Source organism: Drosophila ananassae, chromosome 2R (genome assembly GCF_017639315.1).
Source record: "Drosophila ananassae strain 14024-0371.13 chromosome 2R, ASM1763931v2, whole genome shotgun sequence".
In the NCBI taxonomy this organism is placed as follows: domain Eukaryota; kingdom Metazoa; phylum Arthropoda; class Insecta; order Diptera; family Drosophilidae; genus Drosophila; species Drosophila ananassae.
In genome coordinates, this window is record NC_057928.1 from 11,583,277 (window position 1) to 11,605,049 (window position 21,773).

General features: G+C 42.5%; 3 protein-coding genes across 3 annotated transcripts; 1 reads left to right on the forward strand and 2 right to left on the reverse strand.

Moving 5' to 3' along the window:
• Nucleotides 1–10,373: 10,373 nt before the first annotated feature.
• LOC6493464 (cytosol aminopeptidase) lies at nucleotides 10,374–13,714 on the reverse strand. The gene is made up of 2 exons (XM_001957777.4): nucleotides 13,426–13,714; nucleotides 10,374–12,644 (listed from the first exon to the last, which is right to left on the reverse strand). Exon 2 carries the CDS (start codon nucleotides 12,359–12,361, stop codon nucleotides 10,754–10,756), a length of 1,608 nt encoding a protein of 535 aa, XP_001957813.1. The 5' UTR covers nucleotides 12,362–12,644; nucleotides 13,426–13,714; the 3' UTR covers nucleotides 10,374–10,753.
• A 594-nt stretch (nucleotides 13,715–14,308) lies between these two features.
• On the reverse strand, nucleotides 14,309–15,149 carry LOC6493463. The gene has a single exon (XM_001957776.4). It carries the CDS (start codon nucleotides 15,014–15,016, stop codon nucleotides 14,381–14,383), a length of 636 nt encoding a protein of 211 aa, XP_001957812.1. The 5' UTR covers nucleotides 15,017–15,149; the 3' UTR covers nucleotides 14,309–14,380.
• Nucleotides 15,150–15,483: 334 nt separating this feature from the next.
• Nucleotides 15,484–19,732, forward strand: LOC6506470. The gene is made up of 3 exons (XM_001957775.4): nucleotides 15,484–15,767; nucleotides 15,824–17,925; nucleotides 17,996–19,732. Exons 1-3 carry the CDS (start codon nucleotides 15,578–15,580, stop codon nucleotides 19,088–19,090), a joined length of 3,387 nt encoding a protein of 1,128 aa, XP_001957811.3. The 5' UTR covers nucleotides 15,484–15,577; the 3' UTR covers nucleotides 19,091–19,732.
• Nucleotides 19,733–21,773: the final 2,041 nt, after the last annotated feature.

Sequence of the window (21,773 nt, forward strand, 5' to 3'; positions counted from 1 at the left end):
TGTTTGCGGAAGTTGTCTTTAATGGCGCTCAACTGCCACGCCCACTAGCCCATCGAAACAGCCACCATCCCCCATTGCCATTGGCGGCAGAAGTCCTAGAGTCCTTATTTAGTTGACCTTCAGCTGCAAATAATTTCAACTCATTGAGTTTAATGTCCTGCGCCTTATGGGCGTGTCCGAGCCATTTGTAGAGACTTGGCTTTTTCTGGCACGTGGAGACAGTGCGTTTCAATAGCATAAAGAGGTTAATGGAGGAAGCAAATAATGAGTAAAATCTTAAGGATACAGATAGAAATCTATAGAAAACTTGTTGTTTACCTTGTCTTGTTATGCCTTGTTTGAAAAATGAACTTTTCTCTTCATAAGTTTGGGACAGCTTTATATTTGTGAAATACACCGTATATTAGCTTTATCTGGCCACGTGTTCTCGCTCAATAATCGCATGATTTATGGCGGACAATGGTCAGGATGGTCCCCCGCTCATGGCTCATAAATATTTTGGCCGAATTTGTGTTTTTTTTCGGTCCCCACGAGCTTGTTTTCATTTTCTTGTTTGCAATTCTTCTGTCGTTCAGCTTGAAAATTGTTTTTTGATATGGGAAACATGCCATATTCGCATACATAATATTTGACCCGTTTTCTCGTTATGGAGGATACAGGATACAGGATGTAGGATGTAGGACGCTGACTGAACACTAATGCTTTTATAAAGTGTTAACATTGCGTATACGCTATATTTAAGAACAGCTGTGCGGTTTATGTATGTGATTTGATTAATGCTTATAAAGGCCCGGGCCACGCCCAGTTTTATGGCTCTGTTAAGGTCTGGGGATTTGGGAAAAGCAATGGGTAATAAAAATTTCAAGCTCACTCGAGCGTTTTGTTCTCGCTTCCGGGAAGGCAGGTCGTAAATTTAATTGCGGCGATTATTGTCGGGAAATTATCACAGATCGGAGATAATCACAGTGCTAAAGTCACAGGCATATCCTGGAAGACGAAGCTTAATGAGCTGCGTAAGTTTTACGGCTAATTTATTAAACACTATTAGTATGTATGTAAAAGTTAAATGGTTTCTGACTTTAAAACCTTAAACCAAGAATTTGGTTTAAGAATTCCTGTAATATTAACTTCACGTACGTATCAATATTCATTTGTCGCCACAAAAAACAAGATTAAATTTCCATTCAGGCCAATTGCCCAAGCTGGCTCAAAGCGTGGCCAATTTCCCTGCGGCAGGAACAATAATTTATGCTAATTCACTCGACTGCCGGGCAGACGGCTTCAGGCCACAAAAAACCCCCCAATGACAATGGCAATGACTTCCTGTAATCGAGTATCACACACACATACTCGTTATATACTATACAGTTGGCAAAAATTAAATCGAGTCGCTTGTAATTTAGCCAATTGCACAAAAGTGCCCGACTAATTGCCCAGGGACCGAAGGAGTGGAACTACATTTGCATTTCGGCCAACACACTCTTGAATATGAAATTTAAATGCGTGTCACTGGCAGACGAAGTAAATCCAGCTAGTTAACATTATGAAATAAAGTAAAAGCCACAGTCGGAAATATAATTTATTTAAAACAAACAGAAGCCTGACGAAAAGTAAAAGTTGGACAAGGATAAGCTGTGAAAAGTGTACAAACGGAATCACAACGGGCGGTCGTGTGTGTTTGTATGTGTGGCTTTTAAGGATATAGTGATGGATAGTATACAAGGATTCTTTAAAAATTTAAATAGTTTTTTACCAATAATCGTTTTTATCATAAAAAACAATTTATTTTTATTTCAGATTAAATCGCTTAATTTATTTGTATTATTTTGCTTGCACTGGTACTTTTTTAACCACAACTGTTGGCGCGTGTGATTTCCATTTGCTTTTCTCATTATTATGCTCAACACTTGGTGGGCTATATATTTTTTTTTTTTCAGCTTGACGTCGTTGCCACGCCCACGACCTTCACACAGTGACAAAAACAAACAAGAAAGGGGCGGAATAGAAACCCCATACCCCATTGCGTACCAGAAGAATGAGTAGACTAACCGTTTCCACAGCCTGGTATTCCGCATCCTTTACCCCGTTTCATCCTGTTGTTCATTTCACTATATATGTTTATATATATGTGGATATATATTATATTGTTGTAGCTCTGTAGTCACTTAGGGATTCATGCTGCAACAGCAGCCGGAGGCAAACAGTCAGCAGCACCTTGTTCGTGTAGTTAGTCAGTCACGGGGTGGCCTGGCTGGCATTTTTGGGAGGCTATGTGGGGTTGACTGGCGCTGTCAGACGCCTTTGGGCATGCCCTGAATTTTTAAGTAGTCGGTATCACCAGTAAAAAAAATCACCAGCATCAGCCTTGAGACAAAGCAAAGCCTGCGGTTCTCTTTACCTTATTTATTCATTCATCCATCAACCGCGTATTTGTTGGCACTGATTTTATTTTAATTTCATTAAAATGATGTGACAAAACTTAATTGGTTTCCATTGTTAGTGGGACAGCAGTCGGTGGAGTCGGTGGAGATTAAATCGGTTTAAATTATGGGAATAATAAACTGCCAGACGAGATAGCCGCAATCTGTATGTCTGTGGGGGAGTGACAAAGTGCCCGATGCGTCCGTGGAGGCGGGGAGGAAAAGTTTAAAGTTATGCCTTCTGACACAAAAGGCGATAAATTCATGTTTTCATATTTTTCATTTTACAAAAGTTTTCGATTTAATTTGTGAACCGAAGCAACGAATTTCGATTATACTCTGTCAACAGAGATGAGACCACTGTTCACTGTCCGAGTAAACAAAATGCATTTTCCATTAGCATATTTAATTTTTCAATTATGCCGCACTCTCTACTGCTCCACTGTTTCAGCATTTTTCACTCGTAATTAGCATAGATTCTTTGGCACTCGGGTGGCAGTGCATTATAAACAGTTAACCGTAATCTGGTCTTTATATACCCACAAGTATATATATAGGGGTCTTGCACCACATCTCATCCTTTGCATTCGTTGCCAAGGCGGCCGGTGGCCTTCGCCACTTGCAACATTCAAATTGAGTTGCATAACTAGCACCGCCGTGAGGTGAGCCACTCCAGAGCGAAGTCATTCAAATGCAAATTCCATTTCCATATACAACACACAGCAACTGGAATTGCAACTGCACCAGCAACGACACCAGCAATCGCAGCTAAGGACAAATAGAACTGTCGACCACAGTCGTCATCTGAGTCTAAGGGCGTGACCCCATTCGAATTATGACTGCCTCGGGGTCCTTTGTACTTGGCTCGGGGGCAAATAATTAACAATAATGCGGTCAATTCGAGAGCGACACCTGATCATAAATTTAAATCCGGAAGCGGAAATTAGGGATTATAAAGTGTTTACTAAATTGGGAAGCTGAAATTTGGTTTCAGGGTCTATGCTAGTAGCTCAAAGTAGATTAGACTTAGGGCCAAAAGGCTAAAGGGCTTATATCCCATTCCATTTAAATTGCAAAAATCATTATTACCAAGAATAGAACAATAACAAAACTTGACACTTTCTTAACCCCATGGAATTTAACACTTCGGAGGCTAGACCTTTCTTTTACGAAAACTATTTAAACTATTTGGAAGATAGTTTTCTGCAAAATGACCCTTTTCCTTGCGAATAAATTGTAGCCACAGATAGCTGGAAAAGGAAGCTGAACATTAGAGCAACCAGCATGCCACAGACCATGCCACAACAACGGTCATGTGTGTTTAAAGAGCAACCGCTCCAACGCCCATCATTCCATTTAGATGTAAATTACCAAGCTGGAAACGCGAACTGAAAGCAGGAAATAAAAGGAAATAAGTAACAAGCCAACAATGGTGGAGAATGGTTGAAAGAAACCGGGGAAACCAGGACTTGGTTGGTCTTTCCTTTCATTTCATTGTTTGAGTAGCGTCCTTTGGCTAGAGTTTGTTTAGGACACCGACGGCACACCGACAGGACACGGACAGGACACTTTAACCCATATTAGCTCAGCGTGAAGACCGACAAAAACTTTGCATACATTAGGCCAAATGTTTTGGCCATGCTTTTAGCCTGTGAGTCATTGTAGCCGATGCGATGCAATGTCAGGCCAAAGATGCGACTGCAGATTCAGGATACAGGACACAAATCCTGTGGGTACGTGTGAGAGGATATTGGGATAATGAGCCTGCAATCACCATTCCCCATGCACCACAATATCCCCACAAACACTGAAGGAAAATTATTTTTTTTGGGGAAACAATTTCTTTTAGAAAGTGCTTGGAAGAGTATACTATTTAAGGAACATTTAATAGTTTTTATATCTTGTTTTAATATTAATTATTATTTTTTTCCAGTACTCTATCCCCGAATTTCCTCTTATGCTTGCCCCATTCCCGGGGCTGTTTCCTGCTCCGACTGGCTTTGCATCTTCCAGTGCGCCTGACATCCTGCCTTCCTGCCTGTCTCTCTGTTTTCTGTCCCACTGTCTGACTGTCAGACTTTTGGCCACAGATCCACGACTCCGGCTCCAAGGGTATCGTTCCATTCGGTACGTGCTGTGCCATTGCCATTGCCATGCCATTTGGTACATAAATTAATGCAGTCGTAATACAATACAGCCGACTCACACACTCGCCTCACTCAGTCATGCACCGAGTTTCGGCACCGAAATGCTGCAGTGTAATTTCTCTTTTGGCGTTATTAAATAGAAATTTCTGTTCCATGACTCTGCCAAAGTTTCCTTTCATTCTTCCTTTATTATTTCGATGTTCTTGCCCCTTTTTTTGCTGGCAAATGTATGCACTGCAGATTTCTGGCTTATCTGGCGGGACTTTTGTCTGTTTAAAGTTGATGGCCACCATTCACATTCTAGCCAAAGTTATTCAAATGGAAACTTAGGAAACAAAAATCCCCATTGATATGCTACTTGACTAGATTATGGTTAAATGTTTTTAGCCCCAACAATGCGAAACTTAAAGCCGTTTACATAAGAAAGCTTTAAACTTGCTCTTTGGTTGGCAGGCAAAAGGCTCTGTCCATTCGACCGTGTAAAATCAATTTTAATCTTTGTTTGGCATTCCTTGGTCCAACCCCCAACCCACAAATAAAAAATAAAAATATATATTTTGGCAAGTCACTTGGTATAACCGTAAAAGCCCAAAAATGGCAATAAAATTTAACGCAAGCCAAACTGTAAGGAGGCTGGCTGTAATGGCATCCAAAGTGTTCAGTTCGTATAACAGTTTCTGCTCTTGGCCCGAAGGATGGAAAGGAGAGAAAAGGCCTAAAAAAGTTAAGGAAACTTCCCATTGAAAATTCATTAAGCAGGAACTCTATTGTATCGACTAATTAAACAGATTTATTGCCAAAGTTTCGTCAGAGAAAATATTGAATTTTTAATGATGATTGTGGGTCGTAACACAAGCCGAAACATGTTTAGGAAAATCAAAAAAACCAACCTGGAAAAAGTTGCCCCAAAAAAAAGGAGCTTTGGCCAATGCCTGAGTGAGCATTTTGGCCTTCGCTCTTACCTGGATCAATTGGCTGACAGGTCTGGGACCGGCTCAGAATTCTTGGCAACATAATTCAATTGGATTGCCAACGGACTTTGAGCCAAGGATATTTTGATAGCCCATGTGTGTGCTTGTTGTTTTTTTCGGACTTGTTTTCTTTGGGGGATATTTTCCTTTTGGATTTTTCCCGGGTGAATGAGATCAAGTTGTCGGTGCATTTGATTTGGGTTTTCCGCCGGATAACGAAACGAGCTTATCAACGTGTTAAGCTTTCTGTTACACAAAAACACTTCCAAGCGGGTAATATTTCTTCTTTTTGTTTGTTTGTTTATTTCATCAAGGAAATGGAAATGCTGGCCTCATAAAATTTATAATCAAACTCTATTATGTCACGAACTGACAAATTTCTGTGCCATTATCCAATTCGGTTTGTCAAAATATCAATTTTCATATAAACAAAATTATTTTTCATAACTGAATGGCCGGCTCAAAAAATACAAAACAAATGTATATTAGCGGGTTGCCTGTCCAACAAATCAAAAAATATCTGAAAACAACGAGGAAAATGTCGAGCACCATTAAAATACATTGCTAAATACAATCAGTTTGTGGCATAGAATTACATAATCCATTTCACATAATTGAAAATTCAATTTCAGCAGATTTTCATACATTTCCGATAGCCAGTCAGATGACAACATATTCGTAAAGTGGCAGGGGAAAAGGTTTTCGTTTCTGTGCAAAATTGCATATTATTTTGAATTCATATTGGGAGCCAATACAAGCGCGGAAAATATTTAAAGCCTTTGTGTAAGCCGCGAACAGATGAATTAAATATTTTGCAATGTATTATGCAGATGTCCAGCTATTTTTATTGATAAAAGCTAGCATTCATTATGATTTAACAATTTAAGCAAACAATTTTTGCTTTTAATGAGTATAATTAGCTGGTTTCTACCTTGTTTCAACCTTGGCCCAAAAGCTCTTCAAGAGACTTCTTTAGCCCATGGTCTTTGATTACAAACACTTGAGAGTTGTTGCCTTGACTTTTGGCCATCGTCGCCGTCGTTCTGTTTTTCATTTACGTCTGTGAATTGAATCAAGTTTGGCTCGTTTCCGGTGAATGCGAATCATTCCGTTTTCTCTTCCTGCTTTTTTTCATTTTTTTTTAGTTTTTGCTGGCATGGCTGTAGCCAAGTTTTTTCCGCCGGAAAACACAACATCCGCTTTTTATAAATTTTCAATTGTGCGCGAAAAAGCCAGCACAAAGGCAATAGTAGAGAAGAAAAATATTTTGAAGAAGCCGGCGAAAAAAAAAGAAATGAAAGAAAAGTGACAATTGGGTTCTAGCACCGCCATTTTCACGATTGTTGCTCCATTTTCGGAGCTTTCCCTGGTTTGGCGGCTACCAGCCGTTTTGGCCGCCTCGGGGCTTCGAACAGGTGACACTTTGACAGTTGGCAGTCATTTTAAGTGGATTTGGTGTGACAGGTATGCGTGTGCCGCTGTCTATCCATTTTTTTCCAGAGGCCAAGTGCGCGCTGAAAAGTATGCTATGAATGGCAATATGCTACGGATTGCGCGGAATTGACGGGACTTTCATGTGTTGAGGCAGGAAATAATGTGGAGATTGCATTATGCTCCAAATGTCAATTGCTTGTTCAAAAATTGAAAACATTATTTCTATATTTTAATCCCTATTTAGAGTACTTTCTGTCATTTAAACATTTTGTTTGAACATTACATTTCTAAATCTATTTTAATTAAAATCGTCCGCAATTTATTCTGTTCCTGTTTGTGGTTACCTAAAATTTTTCCCAGACAGAATTTAAAATAATTTAATTAAACACAAACAAGTGTATCAGGAGCAATTAAAATTAAAAGCACAGTCAAAACATTTAGACAAAAAAAAAACCAATATTTTTCCCAACACTTTCAAGGACTGATTTGAGGAGTAAATTTCATTTAATGCAGAAATTACACAAACAGTCCTAAAAACTGCATTCGCAATTGAATGGAAAATGAGAGGGAAATTTAATTTCACGGCTGCCTTTCAAAGCGCTTCTATTTTTCGGAGTAAGCACAAATTTATGCTCCCCGAATATGGTGCGGCATTAATTAAAAGCGACTTCATTCCGTCGCTCGGTCATTTTGCGGCTTTGATGGCCAAGCGGGGGAATTCGGGGCCTAGAGGGGCAGGACAGGAAACTGACCAAGGGTCAGGGTGTTGGCTGCATTGACCACAACATTTATGGGCATTACGCGTAGTGCAGGGTCCCCAAACCCCAAAAACAAACAAGAGCGACCACACGAAACACGTACTTACAGCCGGTGTGCTTAATATGCTCTTTAAATAGACTTGTTATGGCTGTTTATTTTCTGCACTGACTGTGCCGCAGATGGTGCCAAGGAAATGGCTTTAATGCAGTAGTAGTAGTTTAGGTTGCTATAAAATAAAAGTTACTTTAACATAAGTCAGCCAATCTGTTCTTTGAACTTTTTAAACTCCAAAATAATTCCAATAATCATTCGACCTTTTAAGCTTATTTATTTAAACCCATTTTACTTTCCATTTGCGTAACACATGTGACATTACATCGCCCCAACTGTTTTTATGCCACTTCAACCTTCGACCTTATCGACAGCATCGTCATTCCCCTCCTGACCTTTCCGACAGTCACCTATCACAACAGGCGAACTGCATCCATCAAATTGTGGGTGGTCCGATTGGGTGGCTTCCTCGTTAAATGAGGAATTGTGTTCAGGGAATGGGAATGGGAATTGGAATGGTTCTGAGACTGGGACTGGACCTGGACATTGCTGTAGACATGGTGGAAACGATTTGTCTGCCGGCCAACTCGCTTGGCCTGGCCGAATGCCAATGCATCGTGGACACACCCCATATCCACACCCACGGCCAAACAGCCACATCCACATACTCGACTGGCTATGACACGTTGACGTCCGAGCACGCATATCCGTTTCCTGCCAATGCCCGTCATAAATAACAATACACATGAAGCAGTTGGAGGCACAAGGGGAAGGAATTCATATTGGTTTGGATGGAGGATGGAGATAGCCCAGAGATCAAATCAAAGAGGCGGACAAATGACAGCCAGAGGTCTCGCCGAGTTGGAATTTAATTTTATGAAAATTAATATGTTCCCTTAATGGAATGCGATTTAATTTTAAAGGAATATTTCCCTCTTATGTGGTAAGACCAGCTGACCTTTATGAAGTATCCTATATTTATGACTACCCAGGGAATTAATCCAACATAAGTGCGACAGCAACTATATTTAACCAAGTGACACTTTAATAGTTTCTAGCCAGGAAGAGCGTGCAGCGAAGAGTGGCAGGTCTCTTGGCAGGCAACCAACTTGCTGACAACATTGCCAAAAAACCGACGGAGAGTACAGTGTGCAGAATTAAGCCATAAAAGTTTTTACACCTCTCACACAGAACAGGTTGTCGGCACCACCCACTCGCTGAACCGTAAGCCACCTCATTTTCCATATTTTCCTCATTTTCCGGCCCCCTCTGCCACTTTTTTTGTGGGGCACTATGCTGTCAGCAGTTTTGCACGATTTCTATACAAGCGAGGTGGCATTCTCATAATGAAACACTTTATCATTACCAAAGTTGACAGGACAGGGAATGAGTTCCACTGCAGATGCCAAAATATTAATTATATTAAAGTTTCAAAAAAAAGAGTAATTGGTTTATTTTAAGGTTAAGCAATCAATTAGTTAATGGGTCTAATATCTTCATCAAAATATGACGAATTATGTCCAAGTAAAATAAATAAACCCTTTTTACGACTTTCTGCTAAGAGATCAAGAGTCCTTCAGTAGAGATATTGCATTGGATGGCTTCATAAAACCAAGGCCCCAATCTTAAAGACAACTTCAAAAGTGCTTTTATCAAAAAAAATATTTCATAAATTTGACAAAGATACTGTGATTTAGTAGAAGACTGATAGAGAATGGATAGATCCCCGCTGAAAGATCGTATGTCCTTCTATCCTTGAATAGAAATAGCCTGACCAAAAGTCCCCATATATCTCTCTCAGTTGCCCCAATTTCCAAAAAATTTATTGACAGTGACAGATTAGCTCGTCCATTCACTCATTAACAGGCAACACAATTAGCAGTTTGTGACAAAAAAAGAGCTTTAAATTCCAAGCCTCAATCGAAACGAAAATGATAAACGATGTGGTGTCATTTGCAGGCCAGTTTCTGATGAATTGTTTAAAAACGGAAAGAGGAGAAGCCAGTGCTCGGTTTTGGCAAGCTCATCATGGCCGACTGTTATTAATCTAAAGCACTTTTACATCGACCAATTGAATTAGTCCACAAATAGAGTGCAATGACGAGCTAGTGGATAGTGGGGTAGGACGGAGTGCAGCCTTTCAATTGTCCTTGCACGTCCTTTGTGCCAGCAAAAGTTTGAAATTTACCCCGGGCTGAGCCGAGCATCAATAACGTGCTAAAAACTTTGCCACAAACTCTGGGATATCCTGTCACTCTCTGCCCAGACTGGGTCTCGTCCCTCATTGATATGCCAAAAGTCGAATTAGTTGCCCGAAAGTGGGCGGAAGGCGAACTTTGCTGGCGTCACTCCTTTGTGTTTGTCCGACTTTGACGGAGGCCATCGAGGCTGCACTCCAAGGACCTGCCGAACTGCCGAAAGTCTTACGTGCTCTTTGGACCCAAAAACGCATAAAATTGCTTGAATCTGTGGCTAATAGCTCGCCCCGAGATGCAGTTAATGTCAGTCTGGATAGGGCCGGAATATTGCTATCAATATGGCTGAGGAGCTGAGGAAATCCCGAAGGACAAAAGCCAATTTAAAACGCATTCTTTAACGTTCCTACAATTTTATTACATGTTTCTTACAAGTGCCGAATTTTAACTGTTTTTGGATACATATACAATGATTTATCTGGTAGAATTTCGGAATAATGTTTTTGGCATTTAGACACTCGCTTTTCTGACCATTTGGCCCCGGCACTTGGCCGAGTCATAACATAAACTACATAAAACTTAGAACACGATTTGATTCCCGAGTTCCGGGTATTCAGTCATTTGGGTTAAAAATACGATCGCTGCAGCGACTGGTCCTGATATACAGACATATACGTACAATATTGAAGCCATACATAGAGGTCCGGGGCCAAGGGCGAGGTAAAACAACCAACAAAAACGTAATCGTAGATAGAGGGAAGCGGGCTTATCCGTAACTATTTGGGCTGCTCCGGACAAGCCATCTGGTAGAGGAATTGTACGATGGTTCTTGTAGGTCTTCCGGTCATCCGTCCCGCTGTCAAATAAGGCACCAGTCCATAAGTGCTCAGCAATCCGGTGCCGTAGGTGTCCAAATGGGCCCAGTCGCTGCAGGGAACCAGTTCGTGCAATACAGCAGCCGCCAGGCAGGACGAGGCATGGCCATCACCATCATTCAGGAGATCGAAGCTCAGGTGCTCGGCAACACGGTCCTTGTAGTAGCGCCACAGGGGGAACCGCCAGAGACGGTCCCCGGTAAGAGATCCAGCCCGTTGGAACTGTTTCCAAATGTAATGCGAATTCGACCAGATGCCGGTGGCGCCACCGCCGACGGCCTTCTTGATGCCTGTGCACATGGACCCAATATCCACCACCAACCGAGGCTTGTACGTAATCTGGCCGTAGAGCATGGGATCGGATATGACCACCACACCGGTGCGGCTAATGTTACGGACGGCTAGGGACTTGCTGTTCAGCAGTGTGACCACATCGCCAGGCTTGCAGGACATGCCCGAGGGCAGGTTCTCGCACAACGGTATCACGGCCGTGATATTGATTGGCAGGGAGAGGGCGGCTGCCGCCCGCATAGCGGCCAGGATTGATGCCGCTCCGGTTAGGTCGCCACGGAACTCGTCCATGCCCTTGCAAGCGCGCAGGTTAAGACCTCCGGAATTGAACGTTATGCCCTGGCCCACCAGCAAAATGGGCTTGTCCTCGGGTGCGGTGCCGCAATAAGCAACCTCCAGGAGGACAGGGGGCTCACAGCTGCCCTTGGCAATCATAAGGAAGGAATTGAGATGCTGCTGTTCTATCCACTCCATGGTGCGCACCTCGACAGTGATGCCGCAGGGGCAGAGCGCATCCACAGCGGTCTGGGCTACGATGGTGGGGGTCATGCAGTTGGCCGGCGCGTCACAGATACGCCGGGCCAAGTTTTGGGCCTCGGCCTTAAACAGACCCCGCGTCCACGACTCCACGTCGGGTGAGCCGTAGAGCTCCAGCTTTGGTATGGTGCTGCGGTATTTCTTGGCCAGGTTCTCTTCATAGCGCCAAATGGCCAAGGCTGCACCCTCTGCGGCCTGTTCGGCATAGTCCATGTTATCCACATGCACCTCCGTGCATCCGATGCTCTGCAGGGATCTGGCACCGATCCCCGCCGCCACTCTGACATTCTCCATGCCCTCGTCTAGCATCTCGAGCTCGTTGAAGGCAATGCCTTCTAGGCCCACGCCCACCACGCAAACGGACCGGAAGTCTGCGTCTATGTTGTTGAAGACCTTGCCGCGACCAAGGCGGCCGGTCAGTTTCGTTTCGCACACCAGCTCCGTCAGCTTGCCCTGGACACGGTCGTCGAACTTTTCTCCGGCGGGGGTGAGGCGCGGGCCCTTGCCAGACTCCTTTTCGTAGAGGCCCAGTACGAGACCCTTGCCGCCCTTGACGGTCTCTGAGCAACCGGCAGTCGCGAAGCGGATCTGCTCCATGCGGAAGGTGGCGGGCGAGCGGTAGCGCAGGCGGCACCAGTGTTTCGCCAAGGCGGGGCCACGTAGCAGCAGTTGTCCACGCATTATGTTCTTGAAAATGGCAATGATTCCTAATAGAGATTCAACAACTTACGCTGCCACTTGATAACAACGCACCACGCTGGAAGATTTGGAACTCGGCGATTACGCGTTGGTTTAAATTAATCACGTAAACTATATACGATTTTGAGTTGTCACTTCCAAGACCGAAATGTAAAAATTTTCCAAAAAGAGAACGAAATTCACCAACATAAAATGTGATGATAAAAAATATTAAAATATAAACGGGACTGTGCTTTCCTTGATGGAATCCGAAAGACTGAAAAAACTGAACGAGAACAAATCATTATGTACAGTACTTAACCCGGCTACTAGATGGCCTAAAAAAATGTATCATTTCCTTCGATAGTTTGATCAAAAAAACCAATAGACTGTGGGCTATTAATATACTTATGGGCTTTAGATCATAACCAAAGAATTATTAAAGAAATAAATGGCTAATATTGTAAGCCAAAAGTGGCCAAATGATGAATTTTTACGCGAAACTACTTAAGACTTTTTCAATTTCACAAAGTAGGCGGTTTTCTAAAAATCTATACCTTTTTTAATGGATTATTCACAGCCTACTTTAAAAAAAAATAAAATATAATGGGTTTACTACAGTAAACCATAGTCGAATTTTAGAATGGAAATTAAGGATTTATGAAATTATGGTTCCTAAACCTTAGATACCTTTTATTAATACCTGTAATATTGGATAAATATGAATATTATTCTTATATTATTTAAAATCCAATAGAACATATCTAATTTTAAACTGCTTATTCTTAAATAATCATTAAATAGCTTAGGAAATGGACACAAATAATACTTAAATACCAATACTTTAGCTTTTTAAGATCGATTGTATCTGTTAGTTCGAAAAGCCAGCAAATAATGATAAAAAAGATATACATCAAGCTTATATTAAACCCCTGGACCCCAAAATCCCAAGAGGTCCTCAGGCATAAGACCTAAAGCCACATTGAATCACCTTCCTTCTAAGCCACACACAATCTATTGGCTTTTATAGAGAGCTGGAATTGGTTTTTATGTTTTTTGTGGCTTACCATAAAATCGAAACAGTGGACCGAAAAGGGGGCTCGGAAAACAACCTCTGAGCCGTGTACGTTGCTAATGAAAGAACAAAATAAACGAGTTCTAAAGTTTTGTGTTCCTAGGTCCTCCAGCTGCTCCAGATCCTTGGATTCCTTTCTAGATCTTGCCAATGACACTGCAAAGACCTGGACACTTTGATATTTTGAATAACCGATACGCGAATAACGTTACAGCCAATAGCAATTTACTAAAATGTTTTGTTGGGTTAAATTTAGAAATATATTTGGGGAGTTCTCGTTTTTGAATTGGACTGTAATTCCAGTGACTGATCTGTCAGTGTTCGCCAGATCGCTCTCAAAACCTTATCCCTAATTGCCAAAGAAAACTTTTGCCCATTTCGACTGAAACAGTAGCTCACAAAACCATAATAGACCCAGGAGCTTAATAAACTTCGAGCACTTGATATTCGCTTATTCGCGATTTTTATTTATATTGTTTTATTTTTTTTTTGTTTTATGGCACGTTGGTAGAAGTGAGCCAGAGCAAGAAAACGTGATTGCCGCATATTTCCCACGTGAAGGAAAAGTTTTTCGAACAACAAACTCCCAAGGGTGACGAGAAAGTTCATGGAAAAGTTTACATTTCTTTTGTTGATGGGAATGCCATTTATTGCCGCTAGAAAATTAAAGGATATGAAATCTTAGGAAAATCAGTAAAAGTAAAAATGCAGGATAGTTATGATAGTTTAGATATATTTAAAAAAATTGGTTTTATAATTTTCATAAAGAAATCCCTTTAGACGGACGACAATCCCCATCTCTCAATAAAAGCTTCAAGTTTTATCAATAAAATTTTTATTTGTTTATTTCACAGAATTAATGCTGAACTTTATGCTTCTTTAACTAAATTGCACATCATGTAACCAACTTTATTGCTTGCAACTATAAAACATTTATCGGATAGAGTTCAGTCCAGGAGATGGGTCTCGTAGCTTATATAGTTGGCGGGCAGGGAGGCGGCCGCTTCTTCGAGGGAGTCTCCTCCCGCGAACTGCGACCAGTAGGGTATCAGGGCCACGGCCAGGAGACGGCGCAGGAAGAGCACGTGCAGCTCCCCATAGAGCTGGATGGCCCGCCAGTTGGAGACGCAAAAGTGCTGGATGACCAGATAAAGTCGGACGTAGTTGATCAGCCCGCTGCCCACAAAGGTGAGTAGCCAGGGTGTGGCAAAGCAGAGGAACTTGCTCATCGGAAAGGCATCCTGTCGCTGTCGGCTCAGCCACTCAGCTTTCACTTCTTCGGCGGTTAGTTGCTGGGAATCCTTCAGGATGCCGCGCCTCTCCTCCGTTTCCAGCTTTCTTGCCTGCTGCAGATGACGACTGTACCATAGACCGATCAACACCAGCAGGGAGTACATCATGGATTTGCCCAGCATCCAATGGTTATACTGGTAGCCCACCTGGAGCAGCAGATTCCTATCCACCACCGGGTAGATGGTCTTGACGTTGGCCTGAGCCTCCACCACGGGCTGCAGGACAGAACACACGTGCAGCGCAGTCAATGCCACGAAGGACCCAAAGTCTCTGAGCTTGATCTTGAACATGGTTAATTTTGAAGAGAAAAAAAGCAGCCAACTGGCAATTTATATAAAAGTTAGTACAGGTTTTGACCTACGAGAAACTGGGGTCTGACATGTTCGGCTTAAACGGAAATGGGTGAAGTCTGACGAATGGAAAAACTGTTGCTACGAAAATTAACATTTTAACTATAATTGTTGGATAATATTTCTTACAAATTTAAAAAGCGCGCGCTTTATCTTACAGTTTGAGAGTCTCTATGCAGAAAACTGTGTTGGGCAACGGATTTATTAAACGATTGGCAACTGAATGCATAGAGCAAATAAAAAACCACAAAGCACTTGAAATAATCAAGATATATTTAACTTTAGATATATAAACTTTTCTTGGAAAATAGTGATAATAATCGATTATCGCTGATTTTTTAATTTTCCCGCGTTTCATAAAACCGAAAAGTTGGCAGCACAATGTCTATCGATATATTGGTGTTTGGTATAGTAGACAACTCTACAACCCTACCAAACAGAAAGAGAACCGGCTGTGGAAAAAGTGTTCTAACGTGCATAAACATATTCATTTTCGACAAAATGATGCGCTCCCTAGCGCACAACTTGGAAAACGGCGAGAAGCGCACCAGCGATGTGGAGCCAGGTCAGGTGCTATCCTTTTCGCAGCTGCGATTGAAGCGCGATGTCATGCGCGGCTTACAGCGCAATAAATTTATGACGCCGACTCGCATCCAGGCGGCTGCCATTCCACTCGTGCTCGACGAAATGGGTGAGTACTGACTCTACACATCCTTAAGCATGGATTTTAATCGATGGCCATCACAGATCTGCTGATACAATCGAAGAGCGGCACTGGAAAAACTCTGATCTATGTGCTGGGTGCCATGAATAGTTACTTTCCGGCTATGCGCTGGCCGCATGCTCTGATCGTGGTGCCCACGCGGGAACTGGCCATACAGGTGGAGGACACCTTCTTCTACCTGTCGTACTATATGCAAGGCTTCCGTGCCCACGCCTTTATTGGTGGCACCGATGTTACCAAAGATCGAAAACGCATGAGCGAGAGCCGCGTGATTATCGGCACACCCGGACGCTTGTTGCATCTCTACCACAATCGTGTTTTCGACGTGACCAAAATACGTCTTCTGGTGCTGGACGAGGCGGATCAGCTGTTTGTCACCAAGGGCCTGCAGGACACCGTCACTGAGCTGATCAACGTGCTGCCCGAACGCCGCCAGGTGATTGCTTGCAGTGCCACCTACGAGAACAACCTCGACGAGCGTCTGGCCAAAATGATGCGGAAGCCCGTATTGATTTCAAACAGCGAGCGCGCCACTGTCCTCTTGGGTATACGTCAGTTCGTTTATGATGTGCCCCAGCAGATCAACAGCATCCAGGAGATGCGCTGCAAGCTGGAGGCCGTTTTAAAGATATTCGCTCAGTTGCCGTACGAGCAGGTCATTCTTTTTGCCAGTACCCAAATGCGAGCGGACTCCTATCGCAACTATCTCATGAAGAGTGGCATCCAGTGCAGCCTGCTCACAGGCGCTATGGACCAGGCCGATCGCTTGGATGTTTTCGAGAGCTACAGGTCCTTTAACATGCGCACCCTGGTGGCCACGGACGTGATGGCACGCGGGGTAGACTCAAAGCACGCCAACCTGGTCATCAATCTCGATCCGCCTAAGGATCACGTAACCTATCTGCACCGCATCGGACGAGCCGGTCGCTTTGGCTCCCAGGGCATAGCCATAACCTTTGTCACCCCCAAGGAGAGCGAGACATTCAACAAGATTCTGTCCGCCTGCACAACGGGAATGTCGGTTCTGGAGTACCCTAAACAACTGACCGAGTCTGATAACTTCAGTTTCTGGGATTTCGACAAGTACAACTTCCCATACTACGTGAAGACCGAAAACACTCTCATTGACGAAATGCCAGTTAGAGGGGGAATAGCACAAAACGCCACGGAAAAGACTGACAAAGATGCAGAGAAGGACGACGAAGCTATCGGTAGCAATGAAAATATAGAAAAGGCTTTTATCCAGACCCAGGAGAAGGTTGTGGGCCATCAACAACAGCAAGTGTTGATAGAATCTCCCATTAGTGTTGTAGGGATCAACGGCTCGAATGCTGGCGAGGTTGGATCGCCAGAGATTCCTATAAATGAACCTGAAAAGCTGCAGTTGCTCCAGAAGCACACTGATCTTGTCAAAAATGCAAGCGCCCAAACGGAAATGGCTCAGCAACCTGCATTTTATAAACAAATTATTGTTAATGCGTCTTCCAAATCCACTAAGGAGCTTCCCCAGCTCGAAGACAAGGCAGTTTCCACTTTGGAAGATTTGAAACCAACACCAGACATGGAGAAGCCAATTTTGGTCATCACAAAAGATGCTCAAATTCCAAACAGCATCGAGTCGTCTTTCATTGACGATCAAAATCAGGAAGTTGGAAAAATGGATGTTGAAATTCAAGGAAAGAATAGCCTGAACCCCGATGAAGTTTTTTCTCCGGAGTTGACGCCCTCGTTGACTCCCCTGGAGATATCCCAGGAACCATCCCCAACCACAGTGACGCCACCAGTGCCGCCAGCCAACTCAATCAACACCAAGACCTACTGCCTGGTGGCTCCGCATAACTTCAGCTCGTCGACTACCCTGCAGCCCATGATCATTTCGAACACGGTGGACGATGCCAGCAGCATCAGCTCGGATAGCTTGGAGAGTGGGCTCTCGGCCAGCCAGAGGTCGAGTTCGTACGAGAGCATCTTCACCACCAGCGATGAGGCGGAGATTTGGAAGCGCTACAAGACAAAGGAGAAGAAGCGTGTCTGCCGTTTTCCCATTCGCCGTCCGCTGTGCTATGATTGGCTACACCGACCTCCCAACAAAACTAAGCGTCGCAGGACAATTCGCCAGAAAAAGGTAAGTTTTGGAACATTATTCTCCCCATTTTTGACTTATAATATTGCATAAATTTTGATGCGCTTCACAGACCTACGAGAGCTTCTCTCTTTTCCCCGGCTCTAAGTACTCTGATATGCTCAAGAAATTCCAAAACCGAAAGAGCATTATGGATAGGCTGGACAAGTATATCGAGACCAAAGATTTAAAGGGTCCGGAGGTGGACAGGCTCATGAGCACGCTCTACGACTCTGTTATTGAACTCTACTATCCAAATGGAACAAAATCTAGTTCCCCCAAACCGGAAGAGATACCGAAAAACGACAAAAAACTAAGCGATGTTTCGCCGGAGGAGGAGACTAATAAATCGTCCTTGGAACCGGAAGGACTTGCTGGACAGCAAAAAGACGGCAAAGAACCAATCCATATTTTGCAGGGAGATCAGACTGACAAACCGTCCTTGGAACTGGAAGTCCAGCCAGAAAAGAATAAGAAATCAGACCAGTTGCCGGAGGACCCGACTGAGAAAGCATCCTTAGAACTGCAAGCAAATCCAGACATGGAAGAGGAACCTATCAAACTGAGTATTCATGTCACTCACAACATGAACATTGCCCCAGTCCAGCCGCCAGAGGAGGAATCTGATGCAGACGACAGTGCGTCCAGCGAGGCGGGAGACGATGAGTCCAGTTTGGATGAGTTTGTCGAAAGTGACGATCACAATTCCTCAAGTGGCTTCGTGGAGAGCAACGATAGCGGATCATCCGGAATAGACACCTCGGAGTACGATGCCAGCGACACTACTGTGGGAGAGGAGGACGACTATGGCGACGATGAAGATGATGACAGCTACAACCCGAACTACGATCTGGAATTGACGGTGGAAGAGCTTGAATGCGAGGAGGAGCAAGAGGATGAGTACGAGGGCGAAAACTTGGACGACTACAAGTACGAAAATGAGATAATGGAAGTGCCCTGCCATGTCAGCCTGGCTGGAACCAGCTCTGAGGGAACCGAGGAAGCAGCCAGCAGCGGCGATGGCGAGGAGGAGGATGAGGAAAATTCGGATGAGGAGGAGAATCAAAAGATCCTAAATTTGTGGCAGAAAACATTCGCCCAGCAGTATCAGTTTATTGCCTCGCATGTGGCCAACTACATGGCCCACACCCGGGAAAATGAAGACTAAACTACTAGACCCCAACTATATATCCAAAATGGCTATAAAAGCAAACTAGTCGAAGCTCAGGCAGTACGATTACATTCTCTATAAGAAACGGATCTGTTCCAGAGAGGCTGCATCAGTCTCTGTTTATACCTTTATAAAATTTTTACTTTTCCCATTTGAATACTCAATATCAAACTAGTTGGTACACTGTTATGGACTATTGAATTTAAACTATAAATGTTTTACATGCAAACAGGAAAATGCTGCATGCTTTATTTACTAACTTGAACAGGAATATAAAGTTGATGCGATTACAATCCAAAGACAAGGTTGTAGGCTCAGTTGTTACGATGGAAATGAAAGCTAAAAAGTTTATATGATATATGATTTAGTTATAGGATTATAGCAAACTGCTATGTGATACATCAATGATGGAAGTAAAATTTCATACGGTTATAGTAATGTAGGTCTTTTCGGATAAGAATGAATCTAAATCATTTCAGTTAAAGTTTTTTTTGATACATTATTTTTTATTATTTATAAAGAGACTTATAAGATGAATAACATTTTGAAGATATTTGGTTCTTATTACAAAACCAGGCCTTGATAGTCCTGACTGTTCTTTTTCTCAAATAAATTAAATAAATATTATTTTCTAAATAACTCTAAGAGTGTTTTATTAATGGTGTCTGTCTCTTTGAAACAGTAATCTTATCTGAAAATGAATTCAAAATTCGAAAGTTAAGACCCTTCCTCTGCCATGATTTATCTAAGAGATGGAAAACCAGCACTTTGTGGATTTTAAGCCAACAAATGAAGGTAAAGAAGCGGCGCCAGCTGAGTGCCGGGACATAAATCATATAGCCAGTGGGATCGGCAACATGGGGCAACTTCAACATCAGCTGTGTGGCAGGCAACAACATTGTTGCTCGGCCGCCGCTCACTTTGCATTGATTGCAACGATCTTAACCCTATAAATTCTGGAGGATTTTTTAATTAATTTCAGAGTTTTTTTCATATAATATCATATTTTTTGTATTCAAAGAAAAATGATTTTAAGGAGAAATGCTAAGCTAAGGGAATATTAAAATTATGGGTATTTTTAGTGGATAGAATGGATACTAAATGGAACATATTTTAATTTAAAAGGGGGATGCACTTAAAACTTTTATTAATTTTTAATGGATAGTGAAAAAATTGTTTTTTTGAAAGTCGGTTTTGAGAATTTATGTTTAACATCTATAAGCCTTGAAATAGTAAGTTTAAAGGCTGTGATATATGTATGTACTTCCTTGTGTACATTTTAAGAAACAAAACGATGCTATTAACAAAATGTAAGTGATAAAAAAATTATAAAAATTATTTAAATTTTGTTAAATTTTATTTTAAATTTTATTTATTGGGTTAAGACTGCAAGCAGCGTCGGTGGCAAAGTCAAAACATTCGCCCTGCGGTCGAGCACGCTAAGAGCCCGGCATCTGGATGGGACTGCTCAGTGGTCTCCAAGATCGACAGTCCCCACAGCCAGCCTCTGGACCGATCTCGAAAGCCCCCCCGCCTGCTGCTCGCGTGCACTTGCGTTCCAAATCCAATAAGGAGCGTGAGAAAACGCGCCGCACAAATGCAAAGTAGTGAGTTGGAAGCGACAACATTTTATAGATGCTAGGCTAACTGAGGAGATGGCGAGTTGCAATGCCATAGTGCCACAGTTCCTCTGTCGGTAGTGGCAGCAAACTCAATTCGATTAGCGATAAATGCTCGGCGAGATGCGAAAAATGCTCGGCCAGCTGTTTGCTGCAACCTGCAGGTGTTAAAGTCTTATAATGATGTTAACATTTTTATGGCCTACAACAAAATAAACTAAAAATTTGTTCAGCGCAATAATATTTTGCGGTCTTTGGGTCCATATATGGGGGCTCAGCCAATTGCCGCCGTTTTTTTTTTTTCCCCCAACCAACTGTGATGGGGCTAAGTGGAACGCTCCAGGGGCCAGGGCAAGTCATAGATACAGATACGGATACAAAGATACAAAGATACACAGCCGCAGAAAACTAATTAAAATTACTGAACGTCGTAAAAACAATTATGGTCAAATTACTGGAAAATTAAAGAAAATATTACATGGGTGGGGATGTCTAAAAAGACACATATGTGTTAACTAGTTTTCAAACTACTTGAAGTAGTTTAGTTCAAATATAGCTCAAGACTGATGTAAACAGACTGAAACTAAAAGCCTAGTAATTGATTACCCTAGGAAATGGTTGAATCCATAACCCCTAATTAGAATTTATGACTCTGGCAATTATGATAAATGGCAAAGAGATTTCAATTACGATGTAAAGATGGCTAATCAATTCATCGCTAGTGGCTGATCCTGTTCCTTGGCAAGATAGTTCAGTTCTCCCTCCTTCCGGCAATTTTGATTTTATATTTTCTTATTCTTTTTTGTAGGAGTGGCCCAGAACCGATTTATGTGACCGAATGCCTGACGCCTGGCCACGCATTCATAAATAAAAGTCATCATTAATTAAATTTAGTATAAACAACATGGCATGCCTGCAATTATTCACTCACTCATTCACTTGCTGCCGTTGCGACGACATGCCAAAAAAAAAGTACAAAAAATATGCAAAAAATAAGAAGCTTAAAATAAAAAACGAAGGAGGAAAAAACAAAAAACTTAGGAAAACACACGCAACGCCAA

Coding starts and splice junctions, on each gene's coding strand:
- LOC6493464 (XM_001957777.4), bottom strand. CDS start 12,361: ATGCGTGGACAACTGCTGCTACGTGGCCCCGCCTTGGCGAAACACTGG.
- LOC6493463 (XM_001957776.4), bottom strand. CDS start 15,016: ATGTTCAAGATCAAGCTCAGAGACTTTGGGTCCTTCGTGGCATTGACT.
- LOC6506470 (XM_001957775.4), top strand. CDS start 15,578: ATGATGCGCTCCCTAGCGCACAACTTGGAAAACGGCGAGAAGCGCACC. Junction 15,768..15,823: donor ACTCGTGCTCGACGAAATGG/GTGAGTACTGAC, acceptor TGGCCATCACAG/ATCTGCTGATACAATCGAAG. Junction 17,926..17,995: donor GGACAATTCGCCAGAAAAAG/GTAAGTTTTGGA, acceptor TGCGCTTCACAG/ACCTACGAGAGCTTCTCTCT.